This window comes from Empidonax traillii, unplaced genomic scaffold, assembly GCF_003031625.1.
Source record: "Empidonax traillii isolate 1590-97213 ecotype Southwest subspecies unplaced genomic scaffold, ASM303162v1 scaffold293:size840699, whole genome shotgun sequence".
Taxonomy (NCBI): Eukaryota; Metazoa; Chordata; class Aves; order Passeriformes; family Tyrannidae; genus Empidonax; species Empidonax traillii.
Genome location: NW_020955486.1, coordinates 538,874 through 560,331, shown reverse-complemented (window position 1 = coordinate 560,331; position 21,458 = coordinate 538,874). Strand labels below are relative to the sequence as shown.

General features: G+C 38.4%; 1 protein-coding gene across 5 annotated transcripts in view; it reads right to left on the bottom strand.

Moving 5' to 3' along the window:
- Positions 1–21,458, bottom strand: part of SLC10A7 (solute carrier family 10 member 7) — a 149,219-nt gene that overhangs the window by 34,370 nt on the left and 93,391 nt on the right. For 3 of the 5 annotated variants that reach the window (XM_027890643.1, XM_027890644.1, XM_027890645.1), the window contains 2 exons: positions 16,817–16,852; positions 3,628–3,711 (listed from right to left, as the gene is read on the bottom strand). In XM_027890643.1, the coding sequence (XP_027746444.1) occupies positions 3,628–3,711; positions 16,817–16,852 (120 nt within the window). Of the gene's footprint in view, positions 1–3,627; positions 3,712–16,816; positions 16,853–21,458 lie in introns of those variants that run through there. The other 2 variants (XR_003571976.1, XR_003571977.1) reach the window with 2 other exon arrangements.

The following is a 21,458-nucleotide window of genomic DNA, read 5'->3' as shown; positions in this document are numbered from 1 at the left end:
AGAGTGATGCACAAATAACAAGCTCTTACCCACTACAGATCTTCAAGGCTTATAGAAAATTAGATCTTCATAAAATACTATAGATTATGTCTCTTTCTGAGACCTCTTGTCAGAGAGGTCTTATTCGTTTCTCTATAAATACAAATGCAATATTATACTATCAATACGGATTTCAGTAACGTCACACTGTCAATTAGTAAAACACATCCGTAGACACAAAGGACACAGACTACAACATTTTCTAAGTTTAGACAACCTGCACCTCTCTGACAAGGAACAGAGTAATTCTCCTTATTGAAGACCATCTATCAGTCACTGCTTTCTGTAAGACTCGGTGCCTCTCTGATGACATAATATCTTCCTCCTCCTTTAACAGTTCTTTCTTTCCCTAACAAATGGCAGCCACCACCTGAGCAGTGCCTGCACCTGCAGTCCCTTACACACTTCACTTGCAGAAGCTAGAAAAGCGTGTTTGACTCCTGTCAGTAGAACTCTTGCAACACTGGAAAAAATTGTTAAAGAAATAGTAGAAAAATAAGCATCAGTTACACTTTTGTGACTTCTTTGTCCCAGCCATCATTAAAAATTCTGACAAGTCAGCCAAGAAACCAAAACTCTTGATACACTTTGCCATAAAGCAAACAAAAAACCCCAAACAAAACAAATCTAAAAGCACCTTCTCATCTGCTTTGCTTATATCCCAGGGGCTGCTCAGTCAGCTCTGCAGCCTGCTCAAGGAAATGAGCATTTAGGCAACACAGGTTTTCCCAGAGGCAAGATTTTTTTAAAGGAAAATAAAGCCCTTGGAGAATGCTTCCTTTAAGGAGCCTTCTCTGTTTTACAGTGCTGTGGTTCGAACATAAAGCCTCCGTTGATCACAGATGAATTAGGAAGGCTGAAGAGAGGCAATCCTCCAAGCAGGCAGGTTTCAAGTTTGTTTTTTTTTTCCCCCAATCAAGCTCTTTGCCACCAGATAACCTTACCAGGCATTATTCCACAGACTCTTCTGCTGAACAGTATGACTGTGCATGGTAAGGAATTGACATTGTGGGCAGAAAATGATAAATTAGGAGTAATTGCTGAAGCTGTCATTCATGAATTGTGAGCCATTATCTCTTAACACATCTGGAATCCCAGAGCGAGCAACCTGTGATCCACAAAGCAGCATTAGGCTCCTGTGCCTCAGAAACTGCGCAACAGTTCAGCAATGAGTGAGCAGTGGTCTATGAACAAAGGGGAGAACTTCTCATTTAATTGGACCAGATCCATGCCACCTCCAGCTGAAGGGTAAGCAGACCTATCACTGGATCTCTTTGTATCCTTTTCTTGTTTACTGGTTTTCTCCTTTCTACTGTCCATTATTTTTGGATATCCACCTTCAAAAATTACTCCTATTCCTATCTGGGCAAGTTGGGTTTACCTTTGTACAGCTCTACCTAATGAAGAGAATCAATGTAAACTAGCCCTGGCATTTCTGATCTGTAGCTATTAGCATTTCCTCTCTTCCATATCCTCTGAACAGATAAAGTCAAGTGCTAAAACTTTATAAACAAAGCCTTTATGCTTAGAGGAATGTGAGCTATTTCTGTTGACCATTAATTTCCAGAAACTGCATCAAACACTTTTAAAGAAGAATCAGTCTTTCTTGTTGAAGTGTATTTATTAAAAAAAAACTCTTAACTTGTCATCAGGTTACACAAGCTCTAAGATTCTCTGTTTTTTCTTTCAGTCTTTATCAGAACTCCTAAGTCACATCTCAATTAAGTCTTATCACAATTCTGATTTTGAACTTGTGATCATACAATGCACTTATTTCATATGCCTACTGCTCCATTCATAATACTTAGCCTTATCATTTCATACAGCTGAAAGAACACCCAACTCAACCAGTTAGCTCACATATCAATTTCTTGCAACACCTTTCCAGAGGAACACTGCATTACATACACAGCAGGAAACCCTCCTGAAATTTTGCAATCAAGTTTTCTAGCAATCTACCATCATCTTCAGGCTTAATTGCATTGCAGTTCAGATGCTGACACTCCATTGCTATAGGTTACTTTATTGCTAGATCTGCTGCCATGCTATTTCTTTCCTAGAAATTTCCAGCTAAGGTTTCCAACTAAAAGCTTCCAGGTTTTGGACCTTTCAGGACAAGAAGTTTCAAGCACTTTTTCTTATCTACTTTTGGTGGACACTTGATTTTGACGAGGTAAGAATGTGACACACAGGTAGGCTCATCAGCAACTCTTTGTCCTAATTCGTAAGGAGACTCTAAGGCAATTCAACAGCCTTCAGGGACACAGAAGTAATGTCCATTTTCCACATGATATGGGGAAATATCATTACAGCCAGGTTACATAGGTACTGATGCTGGTGGCTACTGTCATGTTTATCATACTCATCCTCTTAATTAGATTTTAATGAGTTTTCTTGCTCAAAAGAAACAAACTTCACTAGGAATTTGGTGAGTGACAGCACACACCAGTTTTGAAATGTGCAGTTACAGTTTGATGCAAGACTGATTGACTGTTCTACGTAGCACAGGCAATAACAGATACTCTTAACCTTGTCCAGGGTGCTCTTTTATAGGCTCTGCTGTCATATGCCTTTTAATCACCCTTTCCATTTCAAAGTCTGCTTTAAGCTGACAAAATTTAGAAAGTTCCACCTGAACCCAGAGTTAAGCTGGATGCTAGAATGGACTGCAAATCCCACTGATAATCCCTTTGTGCATTCTCAATGCCTGAGAACAACGAATACTTACAAGTATATAAAAATTAGACTTAGGTGTTTTAAGGATAATGGACACTTCTGACAACTTTTGGTCTTACTATTCTGATATGGGAGAAAAAATAACTGATATTAACATTTGTGTAAAAAAAAAAAAAAGAAAAGAAAAAACAATACAGAGGCAAGGGTTATAGAAAACTCCATATAAGCAATTAGTGCTTTTACATTCAGTGGAAGTTTTCTATCATATGCCATGGAAAAATAAGGCTTTGTGTTACAGTATGAACAATAGGTATAAAATTAAATATTGAACAACTGCTAATTCCACAAATATCTTCCACCCATTGTAACATGATAGAGGAGTCATGCAGAAAGAATAGTTTACAATCATGCAACTAAACCCCTTACTTTAAAGCATATGCAAAATGGCTCAAGCAGCCTAATTGTATGATTTCTTAACTTCTGACTGTTTAGCCTTTATACATTTATTGATGTTGAGAATTTTTTATTCCTGTAATTACTAGTAGACACTACACAGGAAGAACATCACCGAGGCAAAGGGCATGGGACGAAAGGACTATGTAATATTCTCAAAGCTCATTCGTATGGGGCTGGAATTTCTCACAGCCTGGGCTGCCAATTTTCCCACTTTATGTTCACAAACTCCCTCCTCGATATGCAGTAGCGTATGTTTGCAGTAGTGAGGGACAGCTGCTCAGTCTCAACAAAGATCAATGTGACTCCAGGGAGCACTGTAGCATCTTTTCTCTGATATTAGACTTCACTATCCTGAGGCAGTTCCTATGTGGCAGCTTATCAGGTTGCCAGTCTGTCTTTAAGATAGCTCTCTTTATCTTACTTTTTAAAATAAGAATGTATATTTAAAAGACATACCTGTCCAATAATAAGAGGGACTACAACAGTCATAAACAGCTGCAAGAATATAGATGTAAAAGGCACAGAGGAGGATGATCCAAGCTGCAAAACAAAAAGATATCATTAACATTGCACTTTTTCTTAGTATCTGTAGATTTCATATACAGATATCACACATTAATATGCATTTTATTTTACACACAAAAACTTGGAAGCACATGTCCTAACTTGGGATTAGGTGCACACATGTTTAATGGTCAAGTCACAATGAAGCATTTCATATCCCACAAGAACAAAACTTAACCAATCTCTGATTGAATCTTGATGAAAATATTACCTTAGGTTATAAAATAATCATTTAATGGAAAACCTGCTACACATATACACCAAGTAAATTACACCAGCATCTGTAGGATGATAGTCTAAAGAGAGAGAGTGAATCTTCCTAACTAAACAGTTAGCTCAACTTACCTAACCATTTATACAAACATGAAGCAAAAAAAATCAATGTTATTTCAATAAATAAATGAAAACAATAAAATAGTGAAGATGTTTTATCTCAATGCTGTTAAAAAAGGGATTTACTGAAAGTATGTAACTATTCTTTCATTAAGACACCTGAACTGTGACAGGCTTAGTCTTCAAATAGGTGATCTCTTTAATTACGACTGTAAATGCTAGAAGTATTTTTTTTAAGATGCAGGTAGAAAATGTGAACACCCAGTCAGTGGGATTTTTGCAAACTACTACCTGCTTACAAAAATATGCAGGTTTTTTTACATTCTGATTGGACTTGCTTTAGGCTAGGTGAATGAAAAGCTTCATTTAATGTAAGTTAACATCTCTTTAACAGCAATAGAATATGCATTAAGAATATATATTAAGAAGACTGAATAGCATTGTCAGAGCTTCCACAGACACTCATTTGCTTCATGATGAGGTACATGACACACCACTGAGGATTCCACAAATCCACATTATTTTATATTTTGTATTTCACTTTAAAGATCCTCAGAGTGATGACAGAATTCAGAATCTTTTCAGCTCCATCTAAACAGTGCTGATTTCCTAAATAACCTGATTTCTCACATACATCATTCTCATAAATTACTCTCAGATTGCTTTATACTTTTGACACTTATCTTCCTTTCAAAGCTACCTGCACGCATGACAGACAAGGTGATCATGCAATCTAGTGACTTTCTGTAACTATGCCTCGAAAAATCAACATATGGCCATAAAAGTGGGTTTGGCATAAAACAAGTTTCTTCATAAATTCAAAACACAGAAAATCAGAGATTTCACTGAAATATTTTACATTATGCAGAAATGTACAACTGCAACCTTTACCTAAAGGAAATAATCTAATGAGAAAACACCAATTATGCATACCACTTTTGGAGTGGTCTGTTTGTATAAGCACCGCTTTTCTGTACATGCACTACTCGGGAAATGGGTGAACATGCCTTTCTGAATAGACTCCAGGTAGAGAGTCTTGGAAGGAATGTACAGGGTATGGTTGTTTCCTATGTGCTACCTTAACTGGCAACATCTGGTAAGACTCAGTCTGGACACTTAATAAATTACAGCATCTTGTCATCATCACCTCCAATTTCAACAATGTGGGCACAGAAGGGGAGCTGAAGATGATGTCACAACTGAGTATTTTGGTCTGCAAGTAAGGTACAAGTGAGAGCACTGACATTAAGGAGGCTGAATTTCCCATGGAGTCAAGAAACAGAAGTAAAATGCTTTCAGGGTAAGAGTCACACCACCCACACAAGGACCCAAAGTCAGGCAGTGCAGCTACATTCTCCAGGGACACGGCACTCTCTGTGTGATTCCTTGCAGAAAGCACAGAACTCCATCATAACACTAATGGTCTCCTTGTTGTTTTAATTCTTGAAAGGAGCCTCTGAAATGTTAAAATATTCGTATTCTTTCGAATTGTATTTGGACTTATTTTTTGTTATATGCTGAGGAGCTAAAAGCATTACATACTGTGTACTCAAGAAAGTCTTTTCAAGTGAAAGCGAAGATTTTTAAACTTTAAAATCTGCCTGGGCCACAGAGGAGTGGGTCTAACCAAGCAGTCTGCATGCCAGTATACTCTGCATAGCTTCACAAAACTATGACACTTTGGCAGTGGCTCCTGTGCATTTTTATAAAAACATTGTTTGGACTTTGCTCACGACTTCTAAGTTTTATGCTCAGTGGATGCATAATCAGTTTCTAAGTCAGGAATGAAAAACTGTTCAACAATATAACATACTGCTGAAAAAGGCATAGTCTTGCCAGCTTTTTAAAATATTACTTCAAATGTAGTGTCTTCAAACTGTTGTGGATTTTTAAGCACTTGTTGTATACATCAGGATATGTTCTGGTTTGGGTGTGGGTTTTTTAGGGTTTTGTTTTGTTGTGATTTTTACGTAATCAGGAACTGAATTACAGGTACTGTTTTTGGGATACCGACCAATTTACCTCGGTAATGTAAAATTTTTTTATTTTAAAACCCACTTCTCTATATCAGGATATCAGCCTATGGTTCTTCACCCTATCAACTCCACCCCACCTGTTTAGGCTCATCTCGGTGTTATCTGGGCCACGAAAAGGCAGACTGTTTCAGGTGACTCTCTCACCCTGATTACACTTTAAATGAAACAAAAGTCCACATATCAGTCCAAAATGTCATAATTAATAACAAAAAAAAAAAATTTTATTCAACCTTCCTTTTGCCCAGAGGAAATGATTTCTTCAGCTACATCTGTTTTGTAGGGAAAACCTCTCTCCCTTTTGTAAAAAAAGACAAGTTTTTCTGCTTATAACATGAATCCTCCCATGCATGATCCTCTGACCAACCATGTATTTTTGACCCTCTTTCAGTTGACACTTGAGAATCCTATTCTTCTGCCAGTCTCCAGCACCTCCCATTACTTTGTACAGAATAGCTTTTTTTCTGGGGTCTTCAGGAGGTCCTGACACTCTGCTATACCTCACCTGGACAAAGAGGTTCACAGCAGTGTGTTTGCTCTGTCCTCCCTTCATGCACTGTAGTGTGTTAGACTTCCCCATCCCACCTGTGGCACTGAGGTTACTTCTTCAGACAGACTTCTCAGCTTGGTTGCCCTGATGTATATTTTGACAATAACTTCAGTGGACTGGTTTTCTTTAGAAACTATCTGTTAGATAATGTCTATCAAGTCCCATATTATCTTAACCCTAATCTATTCCCTGGGAAAGCCACAGAAGATGAGATAAAGGCTGAAGAAAGGGTAGGAGCTTCTCAATCATATAGAAAAAAAAACCTTTTTAACCCAGACTCTGAACATAAAGTGGCTAATGATGAAAAATCAAAACTGCTAAAGGACACACAGCTAATGGAAGCATAATTTGACCAGGATCCTCTCAACATTTGCAGCATGTGAAATCATCAGGCTCACAACACTAAGTTGTCCCATGGACTCTCAGATGTTGCCTGTCTGAATGAACAAAAATGATTTTCACAGAATCACAGAATATGCTGAGTCGGAAGGGACCCACCAGGATCACTGAGTCCAACTCCTGGCTCTGCAGGAGGACCATTCCCAAGAATCACACCATGTACCTGAGAACATTGTACGAATGCTTCTTGAACGCAGACAGGCTTGGTGCTCTGACCACTTCCCTGAGGAGCCTGTTCCAGTGGTTAGGTTTTAGTTGGATCAAACTAAGTTCTGCGCTGTCATGAAATTACTTTTTTTTTCTAAAAGAACACCACCTAAATCCGCATTGCACCAACATTAGCATTATGTTAAAATGACTGATTATATTTGGCTGCTATCCTTGGTTATAATAATATCCAGGGCCAAAAATGAATCTTTTTCATTGGTAAACAGAAGTATTATAAGAACTGGTGTAAAAACATCATAGAATCAAACTGCTGATTTATAGCTGATAAAAACCAAAACAAACACCTGATTGGAATGACTTACAGAAGATAAAATGCACCATTTAATTTAACAGGAATCACAAATTTTCATGCCACCTCCATATTGTCTATGTTTATTTTAAAACTTTTTTTAAAAAGAAGTTTGATATTGTAAAGAGATCGTTATGTGATGTTCTGGATAGTAGCATTTCAGTTAAAGGTTTATTAGTAAGCCAGCCCTGCTTTAATAGATTCACTATTGAAAAAAAGACCCTGAAAATTCTTGCTTGGGGAAAGGCACTTTTCGCTTAAATAATCAGAGTGATTTCAACAGGACAACGCAGTAAGCAGAAAGAGAATTCCAGGCAAATCTTTCCAAACAATTCTGTCACCATGCAGTACTTCAAACCTGACCTGCAGCATTCTTGCTAATTTAGTCCTAGACCTTTCTTCTCAAGAGAAAAAAAACCCTGACAAATTATTTAGTGGGTTTCTCTATGAGTTTGTGGCAGAAACATTGGCTTATCCTTAATTGAAAGGCTATATTTAACTGGATATGGTAAAAAACAAAGTGCAAAAAACAATCTTCCTGCATGAAAACGAGACAATTCCATCTCCCAAGCCTAGATTGCCTCCACAAGCCAGATGCTCCATTCTTATCTTTCTGGCAGACCAGACAGGTATCACATTGAGTGTTCCCATCTCTACACTGCCACTGGCTCAAAAGAAGCACATGTCCTACCAGTCACACCAAATTACAGCCCAGTGACACACTGAGTCCACTTTGGAGGTAGTTCTCCTTTGGGGGTGGCTTTTACTCTTCCAATGTTCTCCTGCAATTAACAGGCTTCCTCGGGCTGTGTCTTTGTGCTCTTCACACACCATCAGCTGGCTTCAGCCTCACCGGCTGTGGAGCACAGAGGAGGAAGCAAGGCAAGGGTGAAAACAGGGCAGAACCAGTGGTGGGGGGCACTGGCTGCTCTCTGATGGGAGCTGTTCAATTTAAGCTTTTCTTTTCCACCTTCAGGTCTGGCTACTCTGACATCCATCTTGAAAGTTGGTGTTCAGTGCTGTATTGTCACTGCTTCTGGCTACTCTAATCCAGTCCAGATCCAGCTGCATTAGAGGCCTGTCTGGACCACCCCATGCCTTTACATCCTGTTGTGGGTGGCAGACCCATTACAAAAAGGACATGGAATGTGATGCACTTTTGGAAAAGGTGTGGATGGGGTCCAGTTTAGTAATGAAGGACAATGAACAAGAGTGACCAACTGAACTAACACCTCCCTTGCTTTGGACTATTTCCCGAGCCCTTATCCTGATCCAGTCATTGCAGCATGCCATGCTACAGCAGAAAAATTACAGCAGTAATCCAGGTATGTGGCAAATGGAAGTGCTTTGCAGTGAATACATTGCCATGGGCAGTAATGATGCGGAAGATCTGGGAAAACTGGGAAGTTGGAAGCAGTGGGAAGAGCGCTGATGTACTCCTATGAGTTCCACAGAGGCCAGCTCCCAGCTCCAAGTATGAGGTCAAAAGAGGTGAAGTGGTCACTCCTACATAACATCTCCCATCAGTCTAAACAGGTCACTGGGATGTTCCTCCTACCCCACTGCTTTAAAGGCATTCACGTGCAGAGCATTCCTGTATCTTGATAAGGCAGAGAAGCCGTGTAAAAGATGCCGACAGAGAGTTGCCATCCCAGCCCCTGACCAGGAGTCACTGGTACTGAAATAGTCCACCTCAAATTGGGTCGAGAGGGAAGGGAAGGGGAAGCATATCACTAAGAATGGAGTTTCTACAGAATGGATTTAAATTTTTAAAAAAAGCTTTTAATTATGCCTATGAAAAGACTGTAAGTTGTCTCTTCTCTCAGAAGGGGGCTAAGGTACAACAGAGATCACACCAATGGTTTGGCAGCCATGCATTTTACCAAACAGACCTTTCACTGTTATTTTTAAAAATCAAATATAAATACTTAGGTCTGCTAAAGAACTAGGTATATTCTGAAAATTCCTGCATATTCTATATGCTTGTGTGGCTGTGGGAATTGATTTGGCACAAATATAAAAGGTGTCTACATACACCCTGCAGTTCTGTTTCAAAAAAAAAAAAAAAAAAATTTAAAAAATCAAAGTTTCATAATCAGAAGTATGGAAAAGGAAAAGCTGACAATCTGACTTTTTTTTCTTTCCCCTGGCTTGTGCAATGAGACTGTATATTTTGGGGTTCCCTTGTTAAAGTGCTCACAGATGCCTGATCCTGCCTGGGTTCCCCAGTGACACATTAAATACCAAGCCAATCCAAACATAGCTGTCGATTTTAAAGCCTTTTATAGAGCTGTAAAAATAACCATTCTTCATCTGAAATACACCAGAGCTACTCTTCCACTTTACCATGGTACAATGATCTTGAGGGCTAATGCAAAGAAACAAGATCAAGTTTACAACCCAAAAGCACCTAAATGGGAATTATATGATTAATACCCTTGGAGAGCTGGGACTTAGGGACTAGCTTCTAAAAATTCTGCTGAAAGCAAGCAGCAACTGGAAAGACAGAGATTAGCAAATAAATGGTAATTAAGAACCATGAATACTGTGTATCCATGAAAATGGCAGCTGTGATGCACGAGTAGAAATAAATCAGTGAAGGTAGGGGATACTTGTGACATTGCACAAGGCCTAGATAAGACCTTGTGAAAAACACTGGGCAACTGTGCAGAATTCATACTACCTGGGCCAAAAAAGGAATTAAAACTGGAGTAGATGCACAAGATACCTCAGAACAAGGGATTTGTTTTATCAATGTTTTTTGTATTTACACTTTTAAGATTAGAAATGCATGGCCTGTTCAGCCTAGCTGACTGAAGACTAGGAAAGAGAAAATCTGAGCCAGAGTGATAAATTTCAGAGAAGTGCTATTCTGGTGTCACAGACAGCAAAGAAAAATGTATAAAACACCTTCCACCAATACTTACTGGAAATTAATTTTCTGTTGATCAGAGACACATGTTTCTAGGATTGCAAAGGGGGGAGGAAGAACAAAAATCCTTACTTGTAAGTTAGCTGATGTTCAGATTTGAGTGAATTGCACAGCATGGAAAAGAGGCGGACTGGCTGAGTCAGGCTGGGATCCTCCTGGTAGCCTGGTTCTATGATCCTACTAAGATGTGTGGTTAGCTTCTGCTATGTGGAAGCAGGTTGAGTACTTAAAAGGCTCCCCTAGCATTGTACAGATGAAAATTTCAAGAGCAGTAACACGTAGAAGAGCAAGTCCTCCACAGAAACATTACATATTTAGAGTTTTCTACCTAGACAAATTCACAATATTTTGTGTGTGTGTGCGTCAGGAACACAGGAGGGTCCCTATCATTCTGTTACTTGTTTCCAATTTAAAAAAAAAAGCCAAAAAAGGTGAATATGAAAAAAGGAATAAAATTATTAAGCAAATATTTCACAACAGTCATTAAAAAGTTTTGGTTAATTGTAAAAATTTTGGATCAGATCAAAGAATTTTGTTTTTGATTAAAGAAGAAAGGAAACGGTGAGATAATTAACCAGGTAGAAATAATGACGCATTTTCAATCTTCTACATGAATGAGTTGATCTGTTAACAGCTAATGCACTGTGCTGCTTCCCCTCCCTCTCCCCCTCTCTGTAATCAGCCCTTTGTCACATACTAGTGAAATCCATTAGCTGCAACTTCCTTATCAACTTCCAGGGCTTTTCAGCTACTAAAATATTTGCATATTTAATGATTCATTTGAGTGGTATCAACTCTCATTTAACAAGTGCTTGAGAGTTAAAAAAACAAGACATAGTGTGTAGAAATTCAGTTTAAAACCAAAATAGGTACTGACAGTGTCTTTCAATAAAGAGATTAATCTGAATTACATGGGATTGGAAAAGACTTGGCAAAAATTTGGGGAGTATCAACAACTTTTAAACCCGTGTTTTAATTTAAAGCTTGTGAGTACAGGGGAAAGCTTTTCAGTATTTCTATCAGTTTCTAATTTCACTTGTGTCCTTATTCACCACTCATTTTATTTCACTTTTCTCTGTGATACTTGCACTGAATTTTCTTCACTTATCTACTCCTGAATTCTTTCAGCACTGCTACTTGCTAGTACTTACAGCATCATCACTACAATGCCAACATAAAAATACCCACTACAAAATTCAGGAATTTGAGAGGGTATCAGAAAAGAAAACATAACTGAATAAATCAAGAGCAGGAGCAAGCTGACAAAGCCTTGGGAAGATTTCATTTTGACACAAATGTCATGGTAGTCTTCGCTGGTAAAACAGCTAACAGGGGAGTAATGCCTGACAGTTGTATGTGTTTTTAAAAATACACTTGGCAAAACCTCCATGTGAATTTTGCATTGGCTCTTTAACACTCCACATTAAATGGCATGCTTCTGAAGAATGTGAAGTACATAAAAATGTAAAATACTGACTTATCTCTAACATTTCTTTTAGTCTTTCAATAAAAATACAGATTCAGACACTTGGACTTTCGTTACTTTGATAGCTAACTGGTTGTGCTTCCAGCAAACTGACGAGACCACATCTGTCAAGCACCAACTCTCACCAGAAGGGTAATACCGAGGAGGTGGCAGAGGTGGGATACTGTGCCGTAAAAACCACAGCATCACATTTGGCTACAACAGGTGCAGATGACTGGCTGCTTCTATTTTTACACCTGTTACATTCAACAAAATCGTAAGTTTGTGTGGCATGGTAAAATTGCCCAGTCCATGTGCTCGGCCAGCTTTAAGGACAGATAGGGCAACTCTAACCCAGCACAGCTGGAAAGTAGAAAGAAAGAGAACTGCATCATTCCCTTACGTGTTAGTACAACATCTGTGCCCATGCTGTTTCCAAAGCAAATCCAAGAGAGATTACCTTGCTGAGGCATCAGGTTGGCCTCCATTCTGTGCAATACAAAGGCATATGAAATCCCTCAAAGAAAATAAACCTCCATTCCTACATACTCCTGTTTTTTATGACTAAAGTTACAATCTAAGGGCATGTTAATGAGATGATACAGCTACCACTGTTGCAGGGTTCAGTGCTCCTGAAACAGTGTATTGCAAATGAGACTTCATAAAAAGGTGTTGACACCTTGAGGTTATCAAAGAGATTACAGAACTATTATCTTCACAGTACGATGACACCTTTCATTTAACTGTCTTTTAGTAACATAAATGGGCCCAAATGCAGCATACTTATGAATTAAAATCATAAACTATTATTAGGAAATATATAATGTTATTACAAATACTGAAGGAAATTAACTGCACACAGAGAACAAGTTATATGATAGGTAAAGATGGCCAGTCATACCCAAGTGCCTTACTTCCTCAGCCATTACTTAACTGATTAGTAGTCATTATTTATTGATAGCAATATAGTTATTTCCAAAAGCAAAATTTAGTCTACACTTATTCTAGTTGGTGGGGGGTTTTTCCCCCCCAGATCCCTTTGATAAAATAAAACTTACTTCTCTTCTTTAAACAATTTCATGATCAATGTGTCACCTCTGGTTTCAGCTAATTATATGACCTGACAAGAGGAAGACAGACTGCATCCTTCTCTGAATGCTTTGGTACACAGCCTCCTAACCATCATTAATGAAACAGTGCAGAATGTTGCATAGAAATGTGAACAGTGTAAACTCATGTTAACTTGAAACCGATGTAACTCACAGCACTTTGTTTCAACACTTCGGCTCACCACATATATGAACCCTAATCAATTATATATAGTTTATGGGACATTGCCCATTTGTAACATCTTTGCTGGGAATACGACATATTAACAGTTAATAACAAGGGTTAACATCAGGATGATGATATTGCTGATTAAAGTAGCTGGAAGCTGAATTCAATAGCTTCAATAGGCAATAGCTTTAATAGGTAAATAAAAAATTCAATAGATTCAATAGGCAAAGTGTTAATCAGAGGTATCTGTGGCAAAGTCAGGTGTTCTTTATAAAGTTTAGCTAAGATTCTTCACAAGGATAAGTTCAGTACTCATATGCACAGTATTTAAGGTTTAATTGATCAGAACCTATCAGAATATTAATTTTGAGTAAGCCTTACACCAGAAATTGCACGGTAAAAATACACTTTTCAGAAACGTAACTGATGAGATTGCGTTCAACACCATCCATTTAAGATAATAAATTATTTTTATTAATGCATTATTTATTATAGCTTCAATATGCCTTTATCAATATATTTACATTACTAGGCAATTATGAATGGAAAAGGCAGTTTAGAACATTATATTCTCTGGTGCATATAGGTCAAAATATAAACGATGACTGCTACCTCAGGTTAAGCTACATAACAAAAACAACTTTATAGACAACAATGTATTTGATTTCTGGCAGCACTAAGGTTATCTTATGTACTGTAAACAGGGAGACTAACAAATATGATCACTAATGCAAAACAGCATTCAGACTATGTTGCGTTGTCACAGTATGACTCTGTGGAAGAGTTAGTGATCATGAGTACCAGCCTGAGGAATTAAAATTCATTGATGATATTGACTTCAAAGGTCCATGAATAGTAAGTATTCAGAAGCCCAGCTTCGTTATTGTTGAGGTAAAAAGGAGCTTTATTTTGAGACTTGAAATTCCACCCTTTATTAATTAACTACTAAGGCTAAGATGCATGACTAAACTGATGAATGGTCCGGAAAAGATAACCAGGAAATTACTAGCCATTGTCATTCTGCAGTAACTCCACAGTACCACAATGAAGTGATCGAGCTGCAGGTTGTAAACAAGAAAACAGAAACCTGTGAACTGTGTGCTTGAATCTACTATATGTCAGCCAGGCCTGATGCATCAAGGAAACTCAAAGGAAAACTAGACAGGTTCATGAGAGAAGAAAGGTTTCAGCAGTCCAAATCACAGACTATCAGGGTACAAGGACAGTGCATCAGGGTGTGCATGTTTAGTTTGCTATCCCAAATACTTACCTCTGGATAAACTAACCTTCAGAGAAGGCAGATTTCATCTAAGCAAGATGTGCTTTTGGGCTGACCTGAATGCTGCTCTTCATGTCTGAAACCCTCAGCAAAGACCTCAAGAAGTTTTAAATATTTATAAACCCCAAGAGAAGTGCTTAAGTTTTGGGCCTTGCAACAAAAAATGCAGTTTTTGTAACTCCCCTCATCCCCAGACTAGTTTGTTTATCACTCCGATGAAAAAATAATTCATGTGCACATCTTCCTCAAGAAAAACAACTCTCGAGTCATGTTACAAACCGCCCAACAATCATTGTGCATTTTACAAACTTCTCATACAAATGTCTCCAGGGCTGGTAGGAAGAACAGAGACATACGCTTAGCCTTCCTGTTCTTACACAAATGAAGTTTTATCCCCTCTTCTGAGAAGTAATGGTGAAAACTGCAATTTATGGGACAGGATATCTTGCTATCTGTCCATAAAGACACCAAAGGAATCTTGCTTGAAAGATATGCAGATCTTTCCTTAACATTTCAGTTTCTACAGAAAATATCCCTTTTGACTACTAAAACTCTGTGAGGCATAGCCGGGTGAAAGCTGCCAGTGTGCAAAAGCAGTAACAGCTGACATTTCAGCCACTGAGAAACAAAGGCACAGGTCTCTGGATGAATATCTGTGGAAGAAACCCATTCCATACAAGAGAGAAGATGTGGGGGAGCCCAGCTGGTTCTGGGCTCTCAGTAAACTGAGATACCGAAGATGGAACTTCTTACACCTGGCAGAGGGTTAACCACGGACAGTAGGACTGTAACACAGAGTGGGTTTCCTGCTAGAGTGTTAACCTATTGTGTTAGGACATGTGTAGCTATGTCCAATCATGAGTTGTTATGATAGTTGTAAACCAATGCTGTGTGTACATGTGTCACCCAGGACTGTATAAAGGTAGCTGTACTGCTGCAATAAAAAAAAAACTGGTATCCTGAAACCCATGTCACCTCCCGCCTCGACCGCGACAGGAAGAGGACTGGAAAACAGTGAGGCAGACCATCCAGAATCAGCGTATTCAGTGCAAGAACATCAAAACACCCATTTTTAAAAAGCAGTTATCTTTTTCAACCTACTGCAAGTCTATGGTCCCAGGTATATCAGAGAGCTTTGCTGGTGTGTACCGATATACATATGATACAGTCAAAGCAGTTTGTGTGTAAAGACAGATACATCAGATGAATCCCAATTTGTTGTAGTAAAATAAAAATCTTCCCACACAGTTTTACTAAGGCAGTAGTTGATAATATTACAGCCACTTTCACAGTACTATTTATCCCAGTTTACACTGCCATATTTGTGTACAGTACATATGCTGCTTAAGCATCCCTACCATAAACAGTGCACCACTTGCGTGCCACTTACAAATTGCTTCTCTCCCTTTCCAGTGTGCTGGCTTACATACAAAGCCATTAGTAAGATAAACATAAAAGACCACGTATACATCTCCTGAAATCCTTTAAGTGCTTCAGCTTATTTCCCTGCTCTTCACAAAGCCACAGTCCTCAGTAACTTGAATCACACCACACCATTTGTGTCAGCAAATCCCCAAGCATCAAGACTTCCAAACTGACAAGAGATTTACTGAAGAACCACTACCCATCTATGAAAGCCTCTTCGTTGTATGCTGACTAATATCCATTCCTTTATAAGCATGAACATAAAACCTGGTTTTCTCCCTTTTCTTTCACCATAAAATGTAAGGATCCGAGGCCCTGACTGAAGACTAACAGTTGAAAACAAAATCTTGAACTAACACGAACGAAGCAGCATCACACCTAGTGATACATAGGGGCTTCAGTAATTTGTCTTGCAATCCTCTACCACAAAAATACCCATGGGCTTAGATGTCCAAAAAGCAAGCCTCTGTTTATCTGAATTGCTTTTACAATTGGTCTGTCATACATTTCAAATCAGTATGATCTGGTCCAGCTCCTACATGGAAGAAGTTCTACAAGAGATCTACGACTCAAGTTATAATCCTACCTTGCATGCGTTTGATTTTATCCAGACTAATATCATGTGGTTTTGCAATACTGCAAGAACAATAGGTTTTGGTCCTCTTAGAATGAGGTGCAAGTAATGTTTGCATTCATTGTGATACACTTTGATGGCCTTCCTGGGAGATAGTTTATTTCAAACACTGACCAGAAAAATCTTCTTCATTTTTTTAAGCAGAGTGAAAATCACCCAAATTTATACCTTAAATATACTGCCGAACAGGTATAAGACTACCTAGTAAAAAGATGTATTAAGATCACAATACTTACAAAAAGCAAGAGCAGAAGTGGAGTTATAACAATGCCCTGGAAGAAACAAACAAAAACAGTTGGTTAGTCAGGGAAGCAGAATAGGCTTTACTTCCTTATACCTTAGTACATGGAAATCCACAAACATCAATCAACATCACAGAATTTAAGTAACAAGAAGCTCAACTTTGCTCTTCACTGTGTATGTTCTTCAACATTTGTACGTCAATCATTTTATAAATTACACTCTGTACTAAGTGCCTTTTGTCACTTCTAGCTTTCTCCATTTTACGCCTAAGCCCCTCTATTCTAAAAAGGTCTGATACACAGAAATATAGATGATTTATTTTAAAAAACATATTAAACCTCTCCGCTCACTGTGCTGTATCTTAACTTCACTAAGCTGCTCCTCCTTAGGGGGAGACTTGTGATCAAGTCCCCTGCTACCCAGTCCCAGGTCCTCTTCTGAGCGAAAGCTGCATCAGCTGTGATGAATTAGGTGTCGTGACTGTGTAATGTAAGCAGATATTCCCCAAGGAAATGAGCTGAGATCTCAAAACTCATTTCACTTGATTAGACTTCATGTCTCACTGGTAGAAGGCAAGTCTTTCATCTAATTTAATCACACAGGACCACCTCAGCTTTCCACATCCCCCAGGCAGAGGCAAGCAAAAAGATTTGTTGTCTTCGCTGACAAGGAACAGGTTTAAAGCTGATGATTGGACAAAACAGAGGATTTTAAGTTTCATGAGAGCAAATCTTAGAATGACTTGTTTGGGTTGGGAGTTAACATGACATGCATCACTTTCATAGCTGCAAATAGCAATTCCCCATCATCCTTCCCTCTGACTTCAATATTTTATTACTGCTCAATAAAATGATTCTATCATTTAATGCATGTTAATTCACAGAGCTTGCTTGGAACTTCTCTAAGCCAAGACTATTCTCCATCCAGATAGGTCTCAAGAACAGCTAGTTTTTCAGCTATCCACAAATTTTACTTTTAAAGGACAAAGGTCCAAAACTTGCTCACATTTATCTAAAATGATGCTTATTTTATGGCTTATTTTATGGCTTATTTTAGCTACAAGTAGAAAAACAATTGAACAAAAAAAGCAGTTGTCCCCTACTTTTCATTTAACCTTGAGTAACACAGCTTTACTTCAATCTTTTGGAAGCTAATATTAAGAAAAACCTTAAATCACTAGTTTCGTATTTGCTTTCTGGGTTCACAGAAAATCACAGATCCACACAGACCATTAGCCTCAGAGAGTTCCTATTGTGCTGTTAAAACAAAATGCAACAAATAAATGCCACAAATTATAGCAGACAGCAAGGATCAAGGAGGTAACAGTTAAGCTGTGCAACTTGAAGGCTCTGCAGAATTTAAAAACGTATTTTGAAATAAATAATATATCTGACTGCCCCACAGCCTAGCTATCCATAATAATTTATCTTTTTACAAATGTCACAATTGAGATAGATCATAAGAGACTAAAAACAGAAGAAGTAGAAGCAGTAAGAATTGCTTCAGGGAGTCACTTTCTGTTTACAGGAGGTCTACACTAAAACACAGGTAACAGATATGAAGAAATATAGGTGTTTAACAATACCAGCAGCGGAGGAAGAAACAAAAGTAAAGGAAGGGAGGAAGCACCAAGAGCTGAACTGACACTTGTGTACAGCAGCATCTACAATGCTCAGAAATAGTAAACTGACAGTAAGATCTGTATAATGAAGGTACAACACAGTCACTTCATCAGAATGACCAAACTCAATGTTTATGGACTACTACTAAGAATACATGAGCCAGACTTTCCCCTTCTTCCCCTTTCCCCCTTAACAACTACACTGTACATCTCTACTATTACCAAGTGCCTGAGTATTCCCTTAGCCTTCTGTAATTTTGGGATGACAGAACACCACTGCAGCAGGGTTCCACTTTCCAGCCTCCTGCATAAGCCAAGAAGAGCAAGAATAGAGTGGGAGGTGACACACCAGAAGCATTCCATACTCCAACTGAGCATTAAATTAAGGGAGAAGAGAGCACACTGCCAGCTGGTGAGTACAGCCAGCTCTCCTCTGCGTCTGAAGGAACTCATTGATTCAGCAGCACTAGTAATTTCTTACATGCTTCACGCCTCAGCGCACTTTTACACATTAAAAAGAAAAATTAAAAGGTGAAAAGTCAAATCAAACCAACCCCCCCCTTTATTTCATTGCTAAATAAAGATGGTGTCCTTATTCTTTAGGATGGGTGCTGTGACTTGCTATGTATTTACTTCAGAAGCTTGGTGACATTATCACAATGAGCAACAGCCACTGCTAATTCAAAGAATGTCTCACAAAAGGAAGTGGCACCTCTGTGACAGTAACACTTCTTCATAATTCTGTAAGTGGAGAGGAAGAGAATCCTGCTATACATCATAAAGAGATTCCTGACTGAGCATGTTGAAAATCTAGTGTTCAAAAGGTCAATTCTAGCAATTTGTTGCTAAATTTTGCTATTAAACCTGGTGATCTTAGCAATCAGAAGTGAGTTTCCTGTTGCCTCACCACAGAAAAGATCTACAAGGCTGAACTTTCCCATTTGCAACACATACGCAATTCCCTGGGAAGCTAAACAATTACCTGACAGAACAGACAAGTTCATATTAAAAAAATAGATGCTGTTGCTGAATCAGAGTAATTTGATGTTAATGTTTTATTTTGATAAAGAGTGCCAGTTTGAAAAACCACAGGGATTACATTAAAACCAAAGGGTTTTTTTCACTCAGTAGTGCTGTGGTGACTGTGATGGTTCATGGGCACAGGCAAGGCAAGATTCATTAGGGGTGAGAATCTCTGTTACCCAACTGACTCATGGAGCTGGTAAACAACAAACTTTGGGCATATAAAGCCTGCTTATATGTTACCTAAAAATACTGACCTTCTTTTATGTGCAAAAGTCCTTCCCTTCGGGTTTCTGCCCCACATTTGAAGAAGGTTTACATACTATGGTGTATTTGTTTAACAAAAAGCATTACCTTTCCCTGCACACACCACCCTGCTTCAACACATTACCTCTTCGTTAGAAACATGCTCCTCATTATGCTCATAAGCATTGTATGATGCATCTCAATTCATGCCCACTAAAGGATAATAGTCTAAAGCCTACTGACAGAAAATACAAGTGACAATTTCCATTTCGAAGGTAAAATCGAAGTCTGATTCACTAAGAATAAAAAAAAGGTGGGAGAGAACAGTTACTCCACACAGTGCAGTTCACGCTCCAGCAGAGGCTTCACAAAGACAAGCATATCCTGACAGTGGCAGCGTGGCTGCTTTCTAAAACTATGACTGGCTGAGAAGCACAAAGGAAGCTAAAAATTAAAATAAAGACTATGGTTTCTAAGTCCATTGGACACTAACACCATCAGAGAGGAAAAAATAACTAAATTTGACGGCCCTTTTCCCTGCCTTGCTTTCCAGGCAAGTGCTGTCAAATACATAGTGTATGGAGATAAACAGATTGTAGATTAGCACTTCCAGCAGAAGCTGAGCATCTGCCCTTGAGAATGCAAGGTCATTACACAGTTTTAGCATCTTCAAAGTTCGGGTGGAGTGTGCTGCCCACAATGGAGTCAAAGCTGTAAAGTGACTGCTGTTTGCTATCTGCAGAAAAACTTTCAAGAAATCCATTTACACCTCTGATGTGAAAGACTGACTGAATATATTTCAATGATTTTAGTGGAAAGGGCAGAAAAAAATCTCAGCCTGACCTGAGACAATGATACAACATAGGAATCTGAATAGTCAGATAACTGTAAACACACCTCTCTTTACAGTAAGGATAATGAAACCTATCTCAATTAAAAGAGTTTAAATACAGGTTTAAGTGTGGAAGCATGTACATAAACATACATATTAACAGCAAGGATGCACTCGGAGATCCATTTAATTGTTGTCTGCCTTGCAAATATAAAGATGTTAGGAGGTATTCCATAGGTTTCATCCAGTACAACATTACTGTAGAGCAGATATTAAGAGGGGTCTATTCTCCAAAAAATATATAGAATCAATACATGGAATTGGCTGCCAAATCAGACAGCAAAGGGAAGTCACATAATTAATTTGAAACTACGATGGCAAATCATTAAGAACGAAATTATGCAAATAGGAAGAGGAAGGTGGGCACAGATCCAGAGGGACACATGGTAGAAGACAAGTAGGGATTATTGTAATGAGGCATGAAATACATGTGAACTTTCCTTCTTTTCCTTTACCCACAAATTTCCCACACAATTTTTCTTCATTCTTACAGGTCATCAGTGTGACACACATGGGGCAATTACCGGTGAGAAAAACGTTAACCAAAATCACATCTGATTTGTCTTAAGAAGTAGAGCTTGAAAGAAAAAAAAAGGGGGTTGTAATCAAGGTTTGAACAAATGTGTATTTTTTGAAGTCAATTACCTACTTTTGCTTAATTCTACAGATGTTCTTGAATGCTTTATCAGAGCAGGATACAAAAGAAGTAAAAGTGTAAGCAGTGTTACGTGATAAGGCCAACAAAGGTTATCTAAAAGTTACCTGGGCAGCATTTCCACAGCTATTAATAGGGTAAGGTGTAAGGAAAATGGCTCTGAATTCTGAATAATTTCATCAGAAGACAAGCATAAAT